This window comes from Neophocaena asiaeorientalis, unplaced genomic scaffold (genome assembly GCF_003031525.2).
Source record: "Neophocaena asiaeorientalis asiaeorientalis breed wild unplaced genomic scaffold, Neophocaena_asiaeorientalis_V1.1 scaffold648, whole genome shotgun sequence".
Taxonomy (NCBI): domain Eukaryota; kingdom Metazoa; phylum Chordata; class Mammalia; order Artiodactyla; family Phocoenidae; genus Neophocaena; species Neophocaena asiaeorientalis.
In genome coordinates this window covers 5,850,881-5,870,204 of record NW_020172781.1, presented here as the reverse complement: position 1 = coordinate 5,870,204, position 19,324 = coordinate 5,850,881, and the positions used below count along the sequence as shown (strand labels likewise).

The 19,324-nt window shown below is 47.0% G+C and overlaps 1 protein-coding gene across 4 annotated transcripts in view; it reads right to left on the bottom strand.

Annotated features, from left to right (window-relative positions):
- The window catches only part of SGSM1 (small G protein signaling modulator 1), an 83,135-nt gene that overhangs the window by 17,531 nt on the left and 46,280 nt on the right, over positions 1 to 19,324 (bottom strand). For 3 of the 4 annotated variants that reach the window (XM_024741506.1, XM_024741507.1, XM_024741508.1), the window contains 6 exons: positions 14,713 to 14,842; positions 12,200 to 12,264; positions 10,179 to 10,324; positions 6,591 to 6,719; positions 1,381 to 1,563; positions 56 to 124 (listed from right to left, as the gene is read on the bottom strand). In XM_024741506.1, the coding sequence (XP_024597274.1) occupies positions 56 to 124; positions 1,381 to 1,563; positions 6,591 to 6,719; positions 10,179 to 10,324; positions 12,200 to 12,264; positions 14,713 to 14,842 (722 nt within the window). Of the gene's footprint in view, positions 1 to 55; positions 125 to 1,380; positions 1,564 to 6,590; positions 6,720 to 10,178; positions 10,325 to 12,199; positions 12,265 to 14,712; positions 14,843 to 16,702; positions 16,868 to 19,324 lie in introns of all 4 variants that reach the window. The other variant, XM_024741509.1, reaches the window with a different exon arrangement.

Here is a 19,324-nt window from a genome sequence, read left to right as displayed (position 1 = left end):
TCCAGGTTGGAGGGAGGGGGATGGGTGGGGAGGGGCGGGGCCTCCAGGAGGTCACCTGTGTGCTGCTGCTGGAGTCGCTCTGCAGGCGGATGTTCTGGCGGCCCGAACTGCAGCTCTGGGAGGACTGAGAGAAAAAGGGGTAGGATGGAGTGTGGGTGAGGCTGCATCCGGGCTCAGGGTCCCCACATTGAGCTCAGGAGGGGCTGCTGGGCTGGAAGTCAGTAAGTGCGGCCTTATCTCTACCCCTGACTCAGGCAAGTCCCTTCTCAGGGCCTCAGCTTCCTACCTATCAAATAAAAGTGGGGCGGCGGCTCACTCCCTACTCCCTGGAGCCTCCTCGGAGGCCACAGCAGCCACTGGACCTCCACCTCCCACCCACAACCAGAGAACCCCACCTTTAACTGCTCTGCACTTGAGACTTCCAACTAATATTTTAGTTCAACTCAAAGGACTGGTTGTATGCATGTCTATGTTCTACTCCTTCCCTGTATACGTGCTTTTTGCCCTATAACTTCTAGTTTCTGTCTATCCTGATGCTAAGCTTGGCCAAGTGACCTGCTTTGGCCAGTGGGGTGTTAGCAAACTTGACAGGGCAAACACAAAAAAAATGCTTGTGCATTTCTGCTTTCTCTCTTTAAGATCTGCTTTCACTGCAAGAACATGGCCAGGCTAGCCTGCTGGAGGATGAGACGTGAGGAGCAGGGCCGAGTCACCCCAGATATGTGAGAGGCCAACGAAGATCAACAAACCTTTTAGCTGAGCAGAACTGCCCGGCTGACCCACAGACTCATGAGGAAAAAACATATGTTTACTGTTGGACATCATTGGCTTTGGGGGGTTTTTTGTGACACAGTATTAGTGTGGCAATTGATGATGGATTTACCACTGGTGAAGGGAATTGACTTTCTTTTCATCCCCTGCTTTGGGATGCTAAACTGGAGATTCTATCAGGACAGATATGTCTGACCTGGTCACTGGAGCATCCTTGACATTCCAGGACATTCCTGACAGTACCTGGCACATAGTAGGTACTCAACAGCATTTGCTGAACAAATGAAAGTCTAACACTGTGCTGGGCACTTTATATACACTAGCTTGTTTGAGTTGTACACAAATCTCCCCTATACAAATGATCATTCCCATTTCATAGATGAGGAAACTGAGGCCCAGAAGTAAAGGTGCTTGTCTGAGCCCCAGAGCTAAGAAATGAAGGGGCTGGAGTTTGAAGTCAGGTCTGTCTGACTCCAAAGTCACCTTCCACCTAAAAGCCAGGGGTGAGACTCTGTCCCAAGGCCCCAAACACCCAGCCCTCACCCTTCTTACAACAGCCTGATGGAGCAGAGCCCTACCCCTGGCTCCCTGAGGGGAGCCACCCATCACCTCATTGCTGATGGTGGAGTCCCGGTGCATCATCCGGTGCAGGTGGCTGTCCAGGCTGGCCCCCGAAGAGCACTTGGCCAGGGCGGCCGCGTGGGATTCCCGCTCCCTCTGCCGCACAATCGCTTCACAGCCCAGCCACTCGGACATGGTCTGCGCATAGCAGGCATGCATCTGCTCGTCCACCTGCCAAGGCAGATGCACGGTCACCTGGAATGGTGGGATCCCAGGGGACAACCAACCCAACCCAGAAGATGGTGGCTCTGACCTGGGACCCTGAGCCCTAGAAACACCCATACAACATTCATGGAGTTAACAGCCAACAGACGTTAACTGAACACCTACTATGTGCCAGGCACTGGCTAGGCCCTGGGGATACACAAAAGTGAGCGAGGCAACTTCTTTCTTTCCATTTTTCCCTCCTTCCTTCCTATCTTCCTTCTTTTATTCATTCATTCATTCATACACTTATTCAAATATTTGTTGACAACCTACTCTGTGCCAGGCAGTATACTAAGCCTTGGGGATACTAAAGTGAGCAGACTGTTTCTTTCCTTCTTTATTACCTTCTTTTCCTTTTTCCTACTTCATTCATTCATTCATTCACTTGTTCATCTAAGTTGATAAGTACCTACTATGTGCTAGACACCAACCTAGGCATACGAAACATAAGATGAGCAAGATGCCTCATTTGTCCATTCCTCCAGTCACTCAACGCACTTACCAGGGGCCTCCCAGGTGTCCAGCATGGGGGTAGGTGCTGAGAACACAAAGATGAATAAAAGTGACCCTTTCCTTTACTTACAGCAATGGCTTTAGAGAAGGGCCACAGGTTTCTAGTGTTTCCCTTGTGAGATTTCAGCAGAGAAGATCGGAGCCTACTTCATTTCTGTGTTGCACAGCCCAGGTAACTGAGGTTCTGTATCTGCCAGACCTCTGGGCACAAGTGGGGCAGACAAGCTGACAAAAGGGTGTGAGGGGGCAGGAAGGAGAAGAGGGAGGGCAGGGAGCCTACCCCATGCCAGGGTTAGGAGGGGCGGGCATCCTTTAGCTAGTCAGGGTTTCCAGAGAGAGGCTCCGGGTCCACCTTGCCCAAGCCTGTCATGCGCAGCTCCCTCCCACTGACCTCCCAAAGACTCATCCAAGCCCACTTCCCTGTTCCCACTGCCATCCTAGGCTAGGCTTCCAGGACCCCTCACCCAGATGACCTTCCTTCCTGGTGCCTGCTTGTCCCAGCCTGGCCCCTCCTGTCCATCTCCCACTCGGCAGTCTTCCTCTTGTTTCCTCTCCAGCCCTGCTTCTCACTGCTTCCCCCACCCACCTCGTCCTTTACGTCCCAGCTACCCACGTCCGCACGCCCTTCTGCCCCTCCCCACACAAATGCACACAGACACACACACATCGCATCATGCAGGAGTCTCTCTTCCTAGAAGCCCTTCCTCAGTCTCCTCGCCTGGAAAGCAACCTCTTCAAAGAATTCAGGTAGGCTTCTGCCCGGTGGAGGTGCCTCCTCTGTGCTCTTAAAGCCCCTGAGTTTGCCTCCATCTGATTTTGCATGAACCCCCCTAAACTGGCAAAGACCTTATCTAATGCACCTCTGGGTTCCCAGTCCCGAGCACGGGGCCTGCCACACCGGAATCCTCATGCTGGTCCTGAGATCATTTTCGACAGTTCGTGGCACCGCCTCAGCATATGGAACCACAGTGTGAGAAAGTCTCCATATTCAACTTTTCTGATTATGAGGAAGGCCAGTCTGGCACTACCGTGTCTTTAATCCATCCTTAATACCTTATAATCTCCCTTCTAAACAAAGAGAGAGAGGCCTCAGGCAGCCTGTGACATCTAGGTAGAACTGAATTATTTCATTTTGTCACATTCTATTTATTTTTGGAGTTTCCTTCTCTTTTGGCAAGTCATATTGGTTTTCCATTGATGGCAGGGATATAAAATGCCTTTTTAAGTAAGTTATATAACTTTTTAAGTGAATCAATTCAGAGACAAACACTTAGTAAATCGTAGTACAGATGGTACGCAGACATGGAGTGTAAAGTATCAGTGGGTTTTGAAAACTCATTATGAATAAAAGAATGTAAAATATCTCACTAATAATTTTTATACTGAGTACATGCTGAAATGGTAATATATTGGATATACTGGGCTAAATAAAATATGTTATTAAAATTAATTTCACCCTGATAAAACGGAGAGGCACCACACACACACACACACACACACACACACACAGAGGAGCGGATGCAAAAACTAATGAAATCCTAGGTTGTACTGTACCAATGTTCATGTTCTGTTCTTTTGTTTTTTGGGGTTTTTTTGGCTGCGAGGCCTTTGGGATCTCGGTTCCCTGACCAGGGATCGAACCCAGGGCCCCAGCAGTGAGAGTGCCGAGTCCTTACCACTGGACCGCCAGGGAATTTCCATGATATGCTGGTTTTGATAATACACTATATATAATAGTTCTATAAGATGTTTCCATTGGGGGAAGCGGCGTGATGGGTACCTAGGGCCTCTGCATCACATTTTGCAACTTGGCATGAACTTAAAATTATGTTAAAATTAAAACTTTAAAAATATTAATTGTGTCTGTTTCTTTTTACTTTTTAAAATGTAACTACTAAAACATTTATGGATCTTCCCAGACCAGGGCTCGAACCCGTGTCCTCTGCATTGGCAGGCGGATTCTTAACCACTGCGCCACCAGGGAAGCCCCTTTTTACTTTTTAAAATGTAACTACTAAAACATTTTAAATTCCATATGTGCTACAGTAATGAAGACAGTATGGTATTACCCGAAGAATACTAATTATAGTATGGCATTACATCAAAGGCACAGAATAGAGAATCCAGAAATAGACGCCACTCTATAAGCCCCACTGATTTTTTCTCCTTCACTTTTTTTAAATTGAGGTATAGTTGATTCATAATATTATGTAAGTTTCAGGTGTACAACACAGTGATTCACAGTTTTTAAAGGTTATACTCTATTCATAGTTATTATAAAATATTGGCTGTATTCCCTGTGCTGTACAATATATCCTTGTAGCTTATTTATTTTATACATAGTAGTTTGTACCTCTTAATCCCCACCTCTATCTTGCCCCTCCCCTCTTCCCTCTTCCCACTGGTAACAACTAGTTTGTTCCCTATATCTGTGAGTCTCTTTCTTTTTTGTTCCATTCACTAGTTTGCTTTATTTTTTAGATTCCAAGTATAAGTGATATCATACAGTATTGGTCTTTCTCTGCCTGACATTTCACTAAGCATAATACCCTCCAAGTTCATCCATGTTGTTGCAAATGTACGCCCAAATGATTTTTCACAAAGGTGCAGAAGCAGTTCAATGGAGGAAGGATAGCATTTTCAACAAATGGTGCTGAAGCAACTGGACATCCAGAGGCAAAAACCAAACCAAACCAAACCAACAAACAAGAACTCTTGACTTAAATGACACACCATATCCAAAAATGAACTCAAAATGGATCATGGACATTTTAGGAAAAAATAGGAGAAAAACTCTTCAGGATTTGGGGCTAAGCAAAAAATTATTAGACTTGACACCAGAAGTACAATCCCTCAGAGGGAAAACTGATACACTGAACCTCCTCAAAAATCTAAAAATTTGTTCTGCAAAAGACCCTGTTAAGAAGACAAAAAGACAAGGTACAGACTGGGGGAATATATTTGCAAATGACATATATGACAAAGAATTAGTATCTAGAGCATAAAAAGAACTCCCAAACTCAACCATAAAAAAAATGAAACAATTCAACAAGAAAATGAACAGAAGCCATGATCTGACATTTCACTGAAGATTCACAGATGGCAAGTGAGCACGTGAAAAGATGTTCAGCATCACTAGTCAATCGGGAAACGCAAATTAAAACCACAGTGAAATACCATGTACACATTCCTGTAAGTGGCTAACACAAAAACTAGCGATAACACTGGTGAGGATGCAGGTGTGGATCACTCCGCCAGTGCTAGCGGGAAGATAAAATGGTACAGCCACTGCAGAAGTTTGGTGGTTTCTTATAAAACAAAACAAAGTGTGAACTACCGTCGGGCCCAGCAACTGCATTCGAGCATTTATTCCACCTTATGCTCACATGGAAACCTGTATATGAAGGTTCACTGCAGCTTTATTTGTAATCACTGAAACACTGGAAACAACCTGCCTATCCATCAACAGGTGGAGTTAAACTGTGGTGCATCCATACTGTGGAACACTACTCAGCCGTATAAAGGAATCAAGAACTGATACGCACAGCAACTTAGATGAATCGCTACAGATTTACACTGAGTGGAAAAAGTCAGTCCCCAATGGTTATACACTGTACGATTCCATTCCTACAACATTCTTGAAATGACAAAGTTACAGAAATAGAGAATAGTTCAGTGGTTGCCAGGGGTTAGGGATGGGAGTGAGTGGGAGGGAGGTAGGTTTGGCTATAAAAGGCCATGAGGACCCTAGTAGCGCTGGAAATGTTCAGTATGTTGACTGTGGTGGTGAAACACAAACCCACGTGTGATAAAATTGTAGAGAACTAAATAGACACACACACGAGTACAAGTAAAATGGGAAGCCTGATTAAGATTGAGATACATATATATATATACACACACACACATATGTATAAGGATATATTATACAGCACAGGGAATATGGCCAATATTTTATAATAACTATAAATGGAGTATAATCTATAAAAATTCTGAATCACTATGTTGAACACCTGAAACTAGTATAATATTGCAAATAAACTCTCTCAATTAAAAATATATACATATTTATTGTAAACAACAAAAAAGAAATGCAATAAAATATGGACTTTAATGTAAAAATAATGATTGATACATTGCCAGTATATCTATGTCAATGTCAATACCCTGGCTGTGATATTATAGTTTTGCAAGAAGTTACCACTGGGGGAAGCTGGATAAAGGATGAGATATCTCTGCGTTATTTCTTACAAGTGCATGTGAATCTATCACTACCCCAAAATGAAAAAGTTATTCAAAAAAATGACATCTGTGGCGTTTGTTGTGTTTCTATTGGACTGCGCTGCCCCCAAGCTTCCTGACTCCCCAACATCTCCCTGCCCCACCTTGGTCCACCATGGGACCAGAGCTCCCCCAGCCCCACATTACCTGGCTCTTCTTGCTGCCAAAGACCCCAATGCCCATCAGGGGTAACCAACCTCCTTCCTTTCTGTTTCTGTCATCCCAAACTGGTAGTGGCCCAGGAGGAAGGGCCACACGGCTTTGCGGATCTCTGGCTGGATGCCCCCGTAGTAGATGAGACGCAGCAGCTCCCGCTCCTGGTAACTCTGTGGTAGGTGGGGGGAAACAAAGGATTTGCTCAACAGGAAACCAGGGGATGGACTCTGTGACCCAAGGGCTTCTCAGACTTAGCCCTCAGTGATCATGCTGTGAACAAGCAAAGCCACATGGGCCCAGATATCCATCGCGGCATCATACAATAAAGCAAAACCCCAGGAACCCCCATAACTGCCCACCAATGGGGGAATGCTGCATCCCTACGTGGGAATACTACACGGAAAGTAACAGGGCAGCAGATGCATTTATGAGAACCTACATAAAAGGACGTTCAGTGTATATTGTTAAGTGTAAAAAATAAGATGCAGAATAGATTGACGGTGAACCCATTTTTGTAAAACACAAAAACAAAACCCAAAGGTCAGAATATAATGAATTAACATTTCTACTTAATTTTTAGTCAATTTTGTGTACTGTGCTTATTGGGGAATATTATCTTGGAGTTATTAATCTTGACTCAGCACTAAGAAAATTGTTTTAAAGCGAATTAAACTGAAAAGGAGCCATTTCCAGCTGATTCTTCATACACTAATAGCTTTTGTGCACACAAGAATGACTTTAGCAACTGTTTGCTGTACTGTGGAATAGATTTGTCCTCTTTCTTTTTTAAAATTCATTTCCAGGCAAAGGCTTTGCAGATACAATTTGTCAAGCAGTTGCACTGGGGGACCAGAGGGTCCTATCTGTGTGTGTGTGTGTGTGTGTGTGTGTGTGTGTGTGTGTGTGTGTGAAAAGTGCCAATGACTGCCAGAAGGCTACCCTGAAGGGCACTAGGGTCCTGTTTCCTCCCACCTCTTTACTTCACATTATAAAATTAAAATCATGTTTCACTTCTTAACACTAGTCTTTTTTTTTTTCAACACTAGTCTTAAATGTACCCAACCACAATGGCAAAACCAGCCATTTTGTTCCTGTTAGGAATTTGTATTCATATTGTATTGACAGCCTTGTCAACGCTGTATAAAAACCAGGGAGCTATTTGGGGCTGAGGCTGTGAACGCTTCATCAAAAATCTGTGTTCTCTTCTCCTGGAGTCCATAGCTGGACTCCATTTCCCAGCCTCCCTTGCAGGTAGGTGTGGCCATGTGACTGGGTTCTGGCCAAAAGGATGTAAGAGGAAGTGATGTAATCCATTTTCAAGCCAGGGCTTTGAAGAAGTAGGTGTACTCCATTCACACTTTCCATTTCCCCTCTGCTGGCTGGAAGCAGATGACCACAAGGCCCCAGAGGATGGTGGGGCCACAAGACTGAAAGATCCCTGACCCTCTAGAGGGAGGAGAGATGCCCACTCACCAGGAATGCCCACCCAGGACTGTTAAGTGAGCAATAAATACACCTCTATGGTATCAAGCAACTAAAGCAGCGGGGACTATGTGTTACTGCAGCCCAGTCCACCCTGACACAGCGATGCAACCAAGCAGATTGTGAAAGGGTTGCAGGCGTGCTAGATGAAAAATATTCATTTTTGACTATTTATTGTTTCAGCCAATTTGTCCTTAGGATACTGCCTTCCAAACTGGGGAGATTGCAAGGAGCATCTGGGGAACTTTCTTTTCTTTTTTTTTTGGCCGCAATGCGCAGCCCATGGGATCTTAGTTCCCTGACCAAGCATTGAACCCGGGCCTTTGGCAGTGAAAGCGTGGAGTCCTAACCACTGGACTGCCAGGGAATTCCCTGGGGAAGGGGAACTTTCAAAATATAAATTCTTGGGTTCCACTCTTAGAGGTGCTCAATCAGTAAAGCTGGAGCCCCTGGAGTGGAGCCCAGAAGTCTATAAATCTTTCGAATTCCTCAGGAAATGTGCACTCACTCTCACAGACTGCCAGGGATTATGAACACTATAACCTTTCAAGAAAGGTAAGCTGGCATATCTATTTAAATTTAAAATGGACATCAAACAGTTACATTTCTAGGACTCTACCCTCAAAATAAGAGAACTAGTACAGAAAGGTGTATGCTTATACAGATGTCGACTGCAGCACTGTTTGAAATAATTAAGAAAAAGGAACAGCCCAGATGTCCATCATTTAAGGAAGATTTGACTAAATTATGGTCCACCCACATATAAGGTGCTAAGGTTCTAATGTGTAATAGTTTACTTAGAGATCTGAAAGATGCCTTTGATATAAAAGTAAGTTGGTCACTTAAAATCTAATGTTACCTCATTAAAAAAATGAGTTTCAGTTTTATCTATATAGACATATCTGTGGATGTATAAGTATGGGAAATGTATAACAGGGTCTACACCAAACTGATACTATTCATTAATTCAGGGGATCAGACTAGGGGGGTGCAGCAGAGAGATCATATTTAAAAACTTAAAAAAAATTCTGTACACCTGTGTTCTGCATTCTTTGAATTGTTACAGTAAGAAGGCATCCCTCCTGTAACTCAGAAAAACAACTATTTCCGGCAAAAAAAGAAAACCACCCTTCTGCTTGTCGAGGTTTGGGAATCAGTTTGTTTTTCCCACTGAGTCTCCTGGCATCCCCAGATTAATACACAGAATAGCACCTTCCCCCAACATGGGGAAGCCAGGCTGAGCCAGGTGCTCACCAGCTTGGCCCTCCCCAGGGAGGAGGGATGCAGCTGACAGAGCCACCGCATTTACCCAGCGTGGAGGAAATGGGTATCTCCTCTGAGAGCCTGCACTTGGCAGCAAACCAGTATTTCTTAGAGTGGATTCTGCCTTCCACCATAGGTGGTACTTTTCCAACGAAGGTCCCTGCGGCCACATACATTGGAAGGAACGTTCCATATGCTCTCCCACACTCCCCCAATTTCCTGAGCGTGATAAGCATATCAAGCATAAGCATGGCCAAGGCTCTGACAAGTCCTGCAGGATACAGAAAGCTGTTTAAGCTTGTTTCCCAAATTATTTCTCCATGAAACTCTTTTCACACATAAACACTTCCCTTCCAGGAATATTTGTATTCTAATAAGAAAATCTTAGAAATCCGTCTCCAGGCGAAATAGCTAATGGTAGAATTCTCGAGCCCTAAGACAAAGATGAGAGAAAACGGTTTCATGTAGTGGTGGGGTTTTCTTGGTCCAGCTGCCTCCCTCTAACTTAGCTACTCTCATCATTCTAAGTAGCCAACTGGACTGTAAATTCTTCTGGCCGGGAAGTCACAGCACATCATACAGGACCGAGCATACAGCTGATGCTTAATAAATGCTTACTGGCTGACTCATTCTGTACTCCTTCAAGGCAAACATATGTATTTTCCACCCTCCCTGATCCTCACCCCAATGGGCAGAAGCAGGCTGTGGGTGTTGGAACTCTCGAGGAGGGGACCTTCAATTTGTGTATGGAGAACCCAAGGATGTCACAACACCTGAGTCCCCACGCAGCTGGGTCTATTCCTCAGATGATAAATGGTCCCCCCATAGTCTCTGTCCCCGCAAAGTCTCTGCCCCACGGCAGGCCGAGCCAGGCCAAGCCTTACTGTGCTGTCCTGCAGGTACTGCTCCCAGATCTCGGCCGTCAGCCCGTGTCCAGCATCGCAGGGCAAGTCCGGGGACACGATCATGTGATTGACCAGGGCTGACAGGTGGGTCCTCACAGTGGACAGGTGTCTGCAGTAGGCAAGCCCTGCCGGGGAAGAAGGAAAAGTGTCATTGCCCACCATCCAACACCCCCTGCCTTGTCTCACGGAGTCTCCAAAGTACTGTCCTACTCGTAATCTGATTGAACCCTCGTGACCAGCAAACTGTCATCATCCTCCTTTTCCAGATGAGGAAGGTGAGGCTCGGAGAGGCAAAGTCACTTGCTGGCTTAACTGCTTAACAGCCCTGTGACCCTGGGGAAGTCATGTCACCTTTCTCAGCCCCAGCACCTCCTCTGCTGGAAACCAAGGCATTTAATTCACAGGCTGGAGGCAGGAAGAGGCCAGTGACTCCACGGTCTTGCTGTACCCTGGGGTGCCTCCAATCCAAACCAAGAGAAAAAGAATGGGAGAGAGGGGATGACTCGTTCAAACTGCAGCTGGATAAAGAAGGCCCTGGCCAATCAGTAGCTGGGGAGATGCTGAGGGCACTGGCTTGCTTTCAAAGATGGCCCTGGCCCTTCGAGCAATTCCCACCAACTTGCCCCCCTTCATTTGCTCCACCCTGGGTGCCGGGTCCACAGGAAGCACTCAGCCGGTGCTGGCCTATGTGCGCTTTGACCATGCCCGTTCCTTCTGGCTACTGACCCCCAACTCATCCTCGAGTCCCAGAGAGGACCCTGGCTCATCTGGAGCCTGAGGACTCACCCCTACCAACAACAGGGGTAATCATGATGATTGCAATGAGGATGATAGGATAGCTAACATTTATATAGCACACTCTGTTCCAGGGAGCTGTTCCCAGAGCTTACGTAGCTTAGTCGATTCTCACTACAACCCTGTGAAGCAGGCACTCTTACTGCGCCCATCTTATAGGTGGGGAAACTGAGGCACAGTCTGCGTGCATCACTTGCCCAGGTCACGTTGCTAGGTATCGAGCTGGGATTTGAATGCAGACCGTCTGGCTCCAGAACCTGGGCTCTCAACCGTCATCAGGGAGGAGCCACACCATGTGATGATATCAAGGCCCATTTCGACCCCCAACCCTTCTACCAGGAAGCTCTTCCATTGTGGTTCCAAAAATACTCACCCAATGCCTTCTTCACACCAGGCCCTGCGTTAGGCACTAGGGATGGATAGTAGCAGAACAGGCAAAAACCTTGATCTTGGGGAGCTCATGCTTTCCGTTTCTCCAGGCCGATAGGACCTGCACTGTGTTTTCGCAGGCCCAAGCAGGATATACTAACACTTTCCTAGAATCCCTGAAAATATACACGTTTTACTTCCCCATCTAGGCTGTGAGGTAGGGGAAATAAAACCTGCTAAGAATCAAAATAGCAGAGTGGAAAAAACAGAGGCTTTGCCACCAGGCAGGCCTGGGTTTGAGTCCCAGCTCTGTCGCTTATTAGCCGTGTAACCTTGGGCAAGTCACTTTGCCTCTCTGTGCCTCAGTTTCCTCATCTGTTAATTGGAAATAATCAGAGCACCTGTATTATGAATTTAGTTTTTAAGTTTTGGGGAAGGGATCAGCCCATCTTACTCTTCTGCTCCTGCCTATAGGAGAAGGGGACTGACACTTACTGAGCACCGACTGCATGCAATGCCAGGTGCTAGGGGCTTTATACACGCTTTCCATTCAATCCTGAAAACAAACCCTCTAAGGTGGGCACTGGAGATGCAATGGTGATTAAACCAAACCCCTTCCAGCAAGTGTTCACCGCCTCCCCTTAGGACCAAGGGAGACATTTTATGCCCAATCTGTAAATGAGGAAATTGAGGCTAAGAAAGGTTAATGTAACTTCACCAAAACTAGACACCTAGGAAATAGGAGTCAGGCTCCTTCCCCTGATATTGCTGGCATGCAGTAGGCACTGAATAAATGCTCCCTGGAGACCACAATGGCAAATAAGGCCAATACGCACATCCATAGAAGGCTCTGGAAAGAATCTGGTACTTCATATTGTCACAGAGAAGCTTTAAGGGAGCCCTGTAGGAAGGAAGGAAGGGAAAGGAACACACTTAGTACAGATCCACACATAGCCCAGGTTTGCTGGAGAGGAGCATAACTCATTATCTCTAGGGAGCAGATTAAAACCAGCCAGTCAAGTAGACTGGGGGTGTTACTGTTTCTGTCTACACAGCATCACTGCCCCTTCTTCCGCTATCAGCTTGGGAGTTAGCTCCTCCCCAACTCTGTCCCTACGGTTTGGGTAGAGCTGATTCTACCCAGTACATGACTCAGCTTGGAGTCACAGTTATTGGGTCGCAGGGTGGGGGGGGGTGTCACATGATCCAACCTGGGCCAATGAAAATCAGCCCTGGAACTTTTGCTGGAACTACTAGAAAACAGACACTCTTTTCTCTGCTTGAGTTCCTAAGCCAGTGGGATGTAGGGCAGCAGCTGCTGGGATCCGTTTTTACTACTGCACAGGAAGGGCCAGCTTGAGAATGAAACCATCATAGACACAAGCAGAGCCAAGAGCCAAAGAAACAGACATCCCTCTATGGAGCATCTCGATCCAGCCATGCCTGAAGCCACCATACCTCTGGATGTCTCAGTTCTATCAAGAGATTTTCATTTGCACCAGTTTGAAGTGGGTTTCTTTCACCAGCAGAAAGTGTTTTGACATCTTTTTATTTTTTTATTGGAGTATGGTTGCTTTTCAATGTTGTGTTAGCCTCCACTGCACAACAAAATGAATCAGCCATAGCCATATGTCCGACTTCTAAAGTGACCCCACTGAACCAAAGTGGAGCCAGACGGCGATTCGGACTCTGGCTGACTGCAAAGGAGGTAATGCCTCAGAGCTTCTCCTTGCATGGGAATTTGCGGGGGTGGGGGGGGACTGTTTTGGCTGAAAGGCGGCCTCAGAATTGATGGAGAAAACAGGACTGCTGAAGGTAGCGTTGTGCATTCTTGGAGAAAACAGAGTGGAGGAATATCACACCCGTTAAAAACCCAGCGAGACTGGGAAGGAGGCATGGCTGAAGTCCTCCAGTTATGCATGTGGAGGCATTAAACATTAAAGTCACCCTCTTTGTGCCCTCAGGCTGGTGAGGCTTGGCTTCCTCGGGTTACATAAGGACAGCACCACACTGACAGCTGCCCCACAGTGGCCTTGGCCGTCTGCAAAGTGGTGAGTTCCCTATCATTACAGATGTGGAAGCAGATACTATGAGAGGTACTAGGTTAGAACAGCATTTGTCAATTGTCCATGCGCCATCAGCCACAGAATCACTTGGGGTTTCTCCAGCATGTGGATTCCTGGGTCCTGCACAGACCTACTCAGTCACAATCTCCAGTAAGTGGTCCAGGAAGCAGTACGTGATGCCCAAAGTGATTCTGATGCCTATGAAAATGTGAGAATCTCTGGTCATTTCAGTGCTTCTCAAGCTTAAAAGTACACACACGATCTTGGGACCTTGTTAAATGCAGATTCAGCTTCAGTAGGTCTGGCGTGAAGCACAGAGAATCTGCTCGGGTGATGGTACTGCTGGCCCAGAGACCACACCCTGAAAGCCAGGAAGTAAGTATATGGCTTTATCTGATGCTGGCCCCCATTTACACGCCCATGACTGAAGACTGGACCACCCACTGGGACAGAGGCCCAGCAAGGAAAAAAGAATTCCATTCTCCCAGGCCAGGCCAGGCGGGGTCAATGGGAAACATGACCAGTCTCGGGAATGGGCTGTGTAGTTCCAAGGAGACAGAGCCCTGTGGGCAAGGAGAGAGGTGATCTGGGGATTTAACTTTATGCAATAAATTAAAAAGTGTCATTTATTGAACATCACCATGTGCCAGGTACACATGCTGGCCACTTTAAACCATTATGTGATTTGTCCTTACAACAGCTACATAACGTAAGCATTAGTATCCCCACTTGTTGGAAGAGCAAACTGAGGCATGTTTGGTTGTCATTAAGTAATATTTCCAGCTTCTGCCTTCCAGGAGTGTGGTAGGACACACTTCCTGGTCCCTTGTTGGTGGGGCCAATGAGGTGTGAGTGAAAATGTAAGTGCTGCACTCGGGTTAAACCCCATCCAGAGCTCCATTTCCCTCAGTCACCGTGATTCGCAATATTCAAGATGGTGGTGGCTCCATCTGCCAGGCCCTTTAATGTGGAGAAACCAGATCCCTCAGCTGACCCAGGATAGACACACAGCATGAATATGCACGATGGACAATCCTTTATTGTAATAAGCCACTGAGATTTTAGGATTGTTTGTTACAGCACCATAATCTTGTTTATCCTGACCGATATATGTAAGGAAGCTCCAACAGCTAGACTTCACGTGGCTAGGATTTAACCCAGACATGGACGATTCTATAGCCTATGTTCACTCCTCTGAATTCAAGGCAAGGCAAGAAATGGGCATCTGCAAATCTTTGGTAAATCCTTCCGTTCCCTCCATCCACAGTCCAAGCCCCTCATACCTCTCATGGTTGCAGCCATTGGTTGAGCCACCATCAGCTGAGCCACTCTGTGAACAGGAAGATTTCCGTGGGCTGGGTTGCCATAGGGATGGCAGGTTGCTCACGGAGACATCCATCAGGTCCTGGGGGACTGTGGTGGGTAGAAGGGGCAGAGGAAGAGCCACGGTTAAGCCTATGTGGGTCACAGAAACCTCACCCCAAAGCAAGCAGCTCACCCCCAGACCAGCACAGGGATAGAGAAAGACTCTGAATGTCACAGCAGGAGACAGCGACCCCAAACCAGGTCCTTGAGCCCATCCGAGCCAATGAAAGCCACCATCAAGATTTCGGGCCCCCAGCAGATGGGCAGAGCCGATGAAAGCTGAAGAGACAGAAGGAGAACAGACAGAAAGAGATCAGAGCCAAGGAAACAGGCCCAATCCCCAAGCAGGAGGCCAAGCCTCACCATGTTGTCATTCAGTTGTCCTCATAGGAGGCTGGCAGGAAGGAAGGGGAGCCTACTGGGGACGTCTGGGGAAGGTTGATGGCCTCGAGTCCCCAGAGGTAGGTCTCATGGGGAGCTCCTGGTGGTGAGATGTAAGGAAGCCTGACTCAACAGGTGAGGCAGGCCACCCAACAGCAAGGGGACCCAGTGGAGTCCCCACTGATGAGGGTGCCTGCACTGTCCATGGTCCTGGGCCTGTAGCTCTACCAAGAGAGCCTCAAGTAGGTTGGCAACCCCCCAGAATCATGGTGAGGGGGCATGTTGAAAAGCCATATGCCTGTATCCCAGCCCTGACCTACTGAATTAAAGCAGGTCCTACTATATGCAGGCTGTATCCTGGAGATACAGCCCTTGAGTCCGTGTTTCAAAAACAGTTTTGAGGTAGCAGCCACATTTGAGAACCAAGAGGGCACAAATGATCTCCTAACTCTTGGACACTGGTGGTTCCTGATCAATTGCTCCCAAGGATATAGCGCTTATAGTTTCCCTTACTGTTTTCTTTCCCAGATCCATGGAAACCTCAGCATCTGCAATGCTGCAGAACAAACACACCGGTGACCCAGGCATTAGAATTTCTACAGTTAATTTCCTGGCCTCTTGGTGCAAAAAAGTTGTTTTCTCTAGGACAGGGCTTGGTAAATATTTTCTGTAAAGGGCCAGGTAGAAAATATTTTAGGGTTTGCAAGCCACTATCATAACCACTTGACCCTGCTGCTGTAACGCAAAAGCAGCCAAAAACAAAAGGCAAACAAATGAGCATGGGTATAATAAAACTTCCTTTGTGGACACTACAATGTGAATTTCATATCATTTTCACACGTCACAAAATATTATTCTTCTTTTGATTTTTTTTCGATTTTTAAAAAATGTAAACACCATTCTTAGTTCATGAGCTATACAGAATGAGACTGGATTTGGCTTGTGGGCCACAGTCTGCCAAACCCTGCTTTAGGAAATTAAGAGGGGTACTCATTTGCCCCATGAACCATGCCTCCTCAAGGATGACTGGTAATACCTGGCCTCTTCCCTTGGGCTCTAACGAGAGGGGGAGCTGTGGATCCAGACAGCGTCTGCCCCCACCCACTGACAGAATAGAAAGCTGCCTACAGAATGAGGTTCTTGAGGCCACCAAAAGTGGCTTGTTACCCTACTCCTCCCCATAGACTCACCAATGAGCTGGACAAGAAAGACCAGTAGGCCCCTGTAAAATGTTCTAGGAAAAGTCCCAGTTCTCAGCCAATCTCAGGGAAGCACTGATCAGTTTCACGCAGATGTGGCAAGCATGACTCCACCCCCAGCCTCTCACACCCTGCAGACATCATCAATGGATCCCTCTGCTACAGAACCCGCAACACTCCAAGCTGCGTCCTGCAGCACGGAGGTAGGACAGTGTAAGGGCATCAATATTTCTCCTGCCTCCACCTCCCCCAGGACCAAGACTCAAATGACAACATGGCAGAGGTGGCTGGCACCCAGCCCCAGGGGTGGGGAGAGCCCAGACATTACTGGGGGGCTGCGGCTTCTGGCTTGATGTGGGGAGGGTGGTGTCCCATTTGGTCTGCGCCCACCGACTGCCCCTGGCCACCACTAACGCGGACCGTCCCGCAGGAACCACCATCCAGGCAGGGCCCATGGAGACAGGGGAAGTGCCACCCACGGCACTGGAAGCAACTTAAGAGGCAAAATAAAAAGCCCTGGTGAAATGGAAGGTCTGCGGTGACAGGAACACTGAAAAGGCGAGAAGAACCAATTCCCTGGGGCTTGAAACCTTCCCCTGTCCTGTTCCACTTAGTTCCCATGGATTGTGTTTGATCAGAGGAAGAAAGAATGCTGTTACCTATAAAGTGCCTACTCTGTGCTGGGTGCACATCCCCTACTATATGCAGGGGATTGCCTTATCCCTAACGAACCTGTAAGGGATGCATTTTTTTTTTCCTATTTTGCAGAAGAGAAAAGTGAGGCTCAGAATGGTGACACAACTTACTCAAAGCCTCACCTTTTTGACTAAAGTCCCCCCTTCTCTTCCCACTAAGAAGAGCTGTCACTTCCCGAGCTCAAGTCCTATCATTATCCCCTTTTACAGATTAGAAGACTGAGGCACAGAGAGTTCAAGCAGCATGCCCAAGACTACTCAGCTAATAAGTGGTGGAGCCGGGATTCCAACCTAGAGGATCAGACCCCAAGATCCTATTCATACTCTCTCAGCTGTTTTCCTACTGGCTGTTGTCTCCCCAAACCATCCTTGCCCTAGACCAGCGGTTCTCAACTGGGGTGATGTTGGCCTCCCAAGGGACACTTGGTGATGTCTGGAGACATTTTGTCGTGACTTGGGAGTTAGCTAGATGTTACTAGCATCTAGTGGGTAGGGATGCTGCTCAACATCCTATATAATATATAAGACTCTTCCCTCCTCCACCCACAAACAGTTATTCAGCCCAAAATGTCAACAGTGCCAAGGCGGAGAACCCTGCACTGGGCAGGTGCTGTCCGATACAAATCCAGTGTGAGGTACAAGCATAATTTAAAATGTCCTAGTAGCCACACTGAAAGGGTAAGAAGAAACAGATGAAATCAATCAGCAATATGTGCTGTTTAACCCAATAAACTCCAAGTGTTATCTTTTTTTTTTTTTTTGGCCGCATGGCGTGGCACGTGGGATCTTAGTTCCCCGACCATTGTTGACCAGGGATCGAACTCGCACCCCCTGCAGTGGAAGTGCAGAGTCTTAACCACTGGACCGCCAGGGAAGTCCCACCAAATGTTATCATTTTCACACAGAATCAATATAAAATAATTAATGAGATATTTGACATTCTTTTTCTTGGTACAAAATCTTCAAAATCCAGTGTGCGTTGTACACTAACAATTTGGACTAGCCCCATTTCAAGTGCTCAGGACCATATGCGGCTCACACCTCCCATACCAGACAGTACAGAGACCGTCTTGGTGACAGAGGGGTCTGGGAATGCCCTTCTCTGACTGTGAACCCACCTAAATGCTTGAGAACTTGTCTTTGCCTCCTCTGTGGACATGAAGCAGGCACAGAACCAGGTGGTGGAGACAGGGGTGAGAAGACATGGAAAGGGAGTTTAGAACCATCTGTGGCCACATCTTCCCTCCCACAGGGGGAAACTCTTCTCTCTTATCATTTAAGGCAGGCATCTGTATACTTTTTCTGCAAAAGGCCAGCCAGTAAATATTTTTGGCTTTGTGGGTCATGTGGTCTCTGCCCCAGCTAGTCAACTCTGCGGCTGTGGCTTTTCAAGCAGCCATAGACCATATGTAAATGGATGGGTGTGGCCGTGTTCCAATAAAACTTTATTTACAAAAACAAGCAGTGGGCTGAATTTGGCCCATAAGAAGGGGTTTGCTGATTTCAGGTTTAGGCACTTCCTCAGAAAGGACTTTACAGACCTTACAGATGAAAATCATAACATGACTGTTCTGTAAACTCTGTGACGCTCAGGGTCCTGAGAAAATCAACCAAGCATGGGGGTCACCATTTCCATGTGGGCTGAACCTGACCTTGAGGATGAAGGGAGTGAAACCACAATGCCCTCCCCTACCCTCCCATCAAAACAATCTGCATGGAGTGGATGTAAGAAGCACAAGCTCTGGAGCCAGACCATGTGGGTTCAAATGCCAGCCATGCCAAGGATTAGCTGGGCAATCCTGGATCAGTTTTTTAACCTTTCTGTGCCTCAGTTTCCTCCTTTGAACAAGGGGGGATGGTGATGACAATGGTACCTGCCTTGGAGGGCTGTGGTGAGGATTAAGTGAATTAAGACATGGAGAGAGCACAGAAGTGGGCTCGGCACACAGTGTCACTTAGTACATGAGACCCACCATTGCTCACAGGGCATCTGTCATATTAGGTGTGTGATGTATCATTGATCTGACTTCTAAGAATATGATCCTGGGTGGGGACTGCTGTTATCCCAGTTCTACAGATGAGGAAATGAGGCCTGGAGAGGGCCAGTCACTTGGCCACATTGCAGTGGCAGACTTGAAAGTAGTAATGTGTTCTGTTCTTTTCTCTAAACCAGCAGTTCTCATCCGGGGGCAATTTGGCCCCCAGAGGACACTTAGCAGTGTCTGGAGACATTTCTGGTTGTCACAACGTGGTGC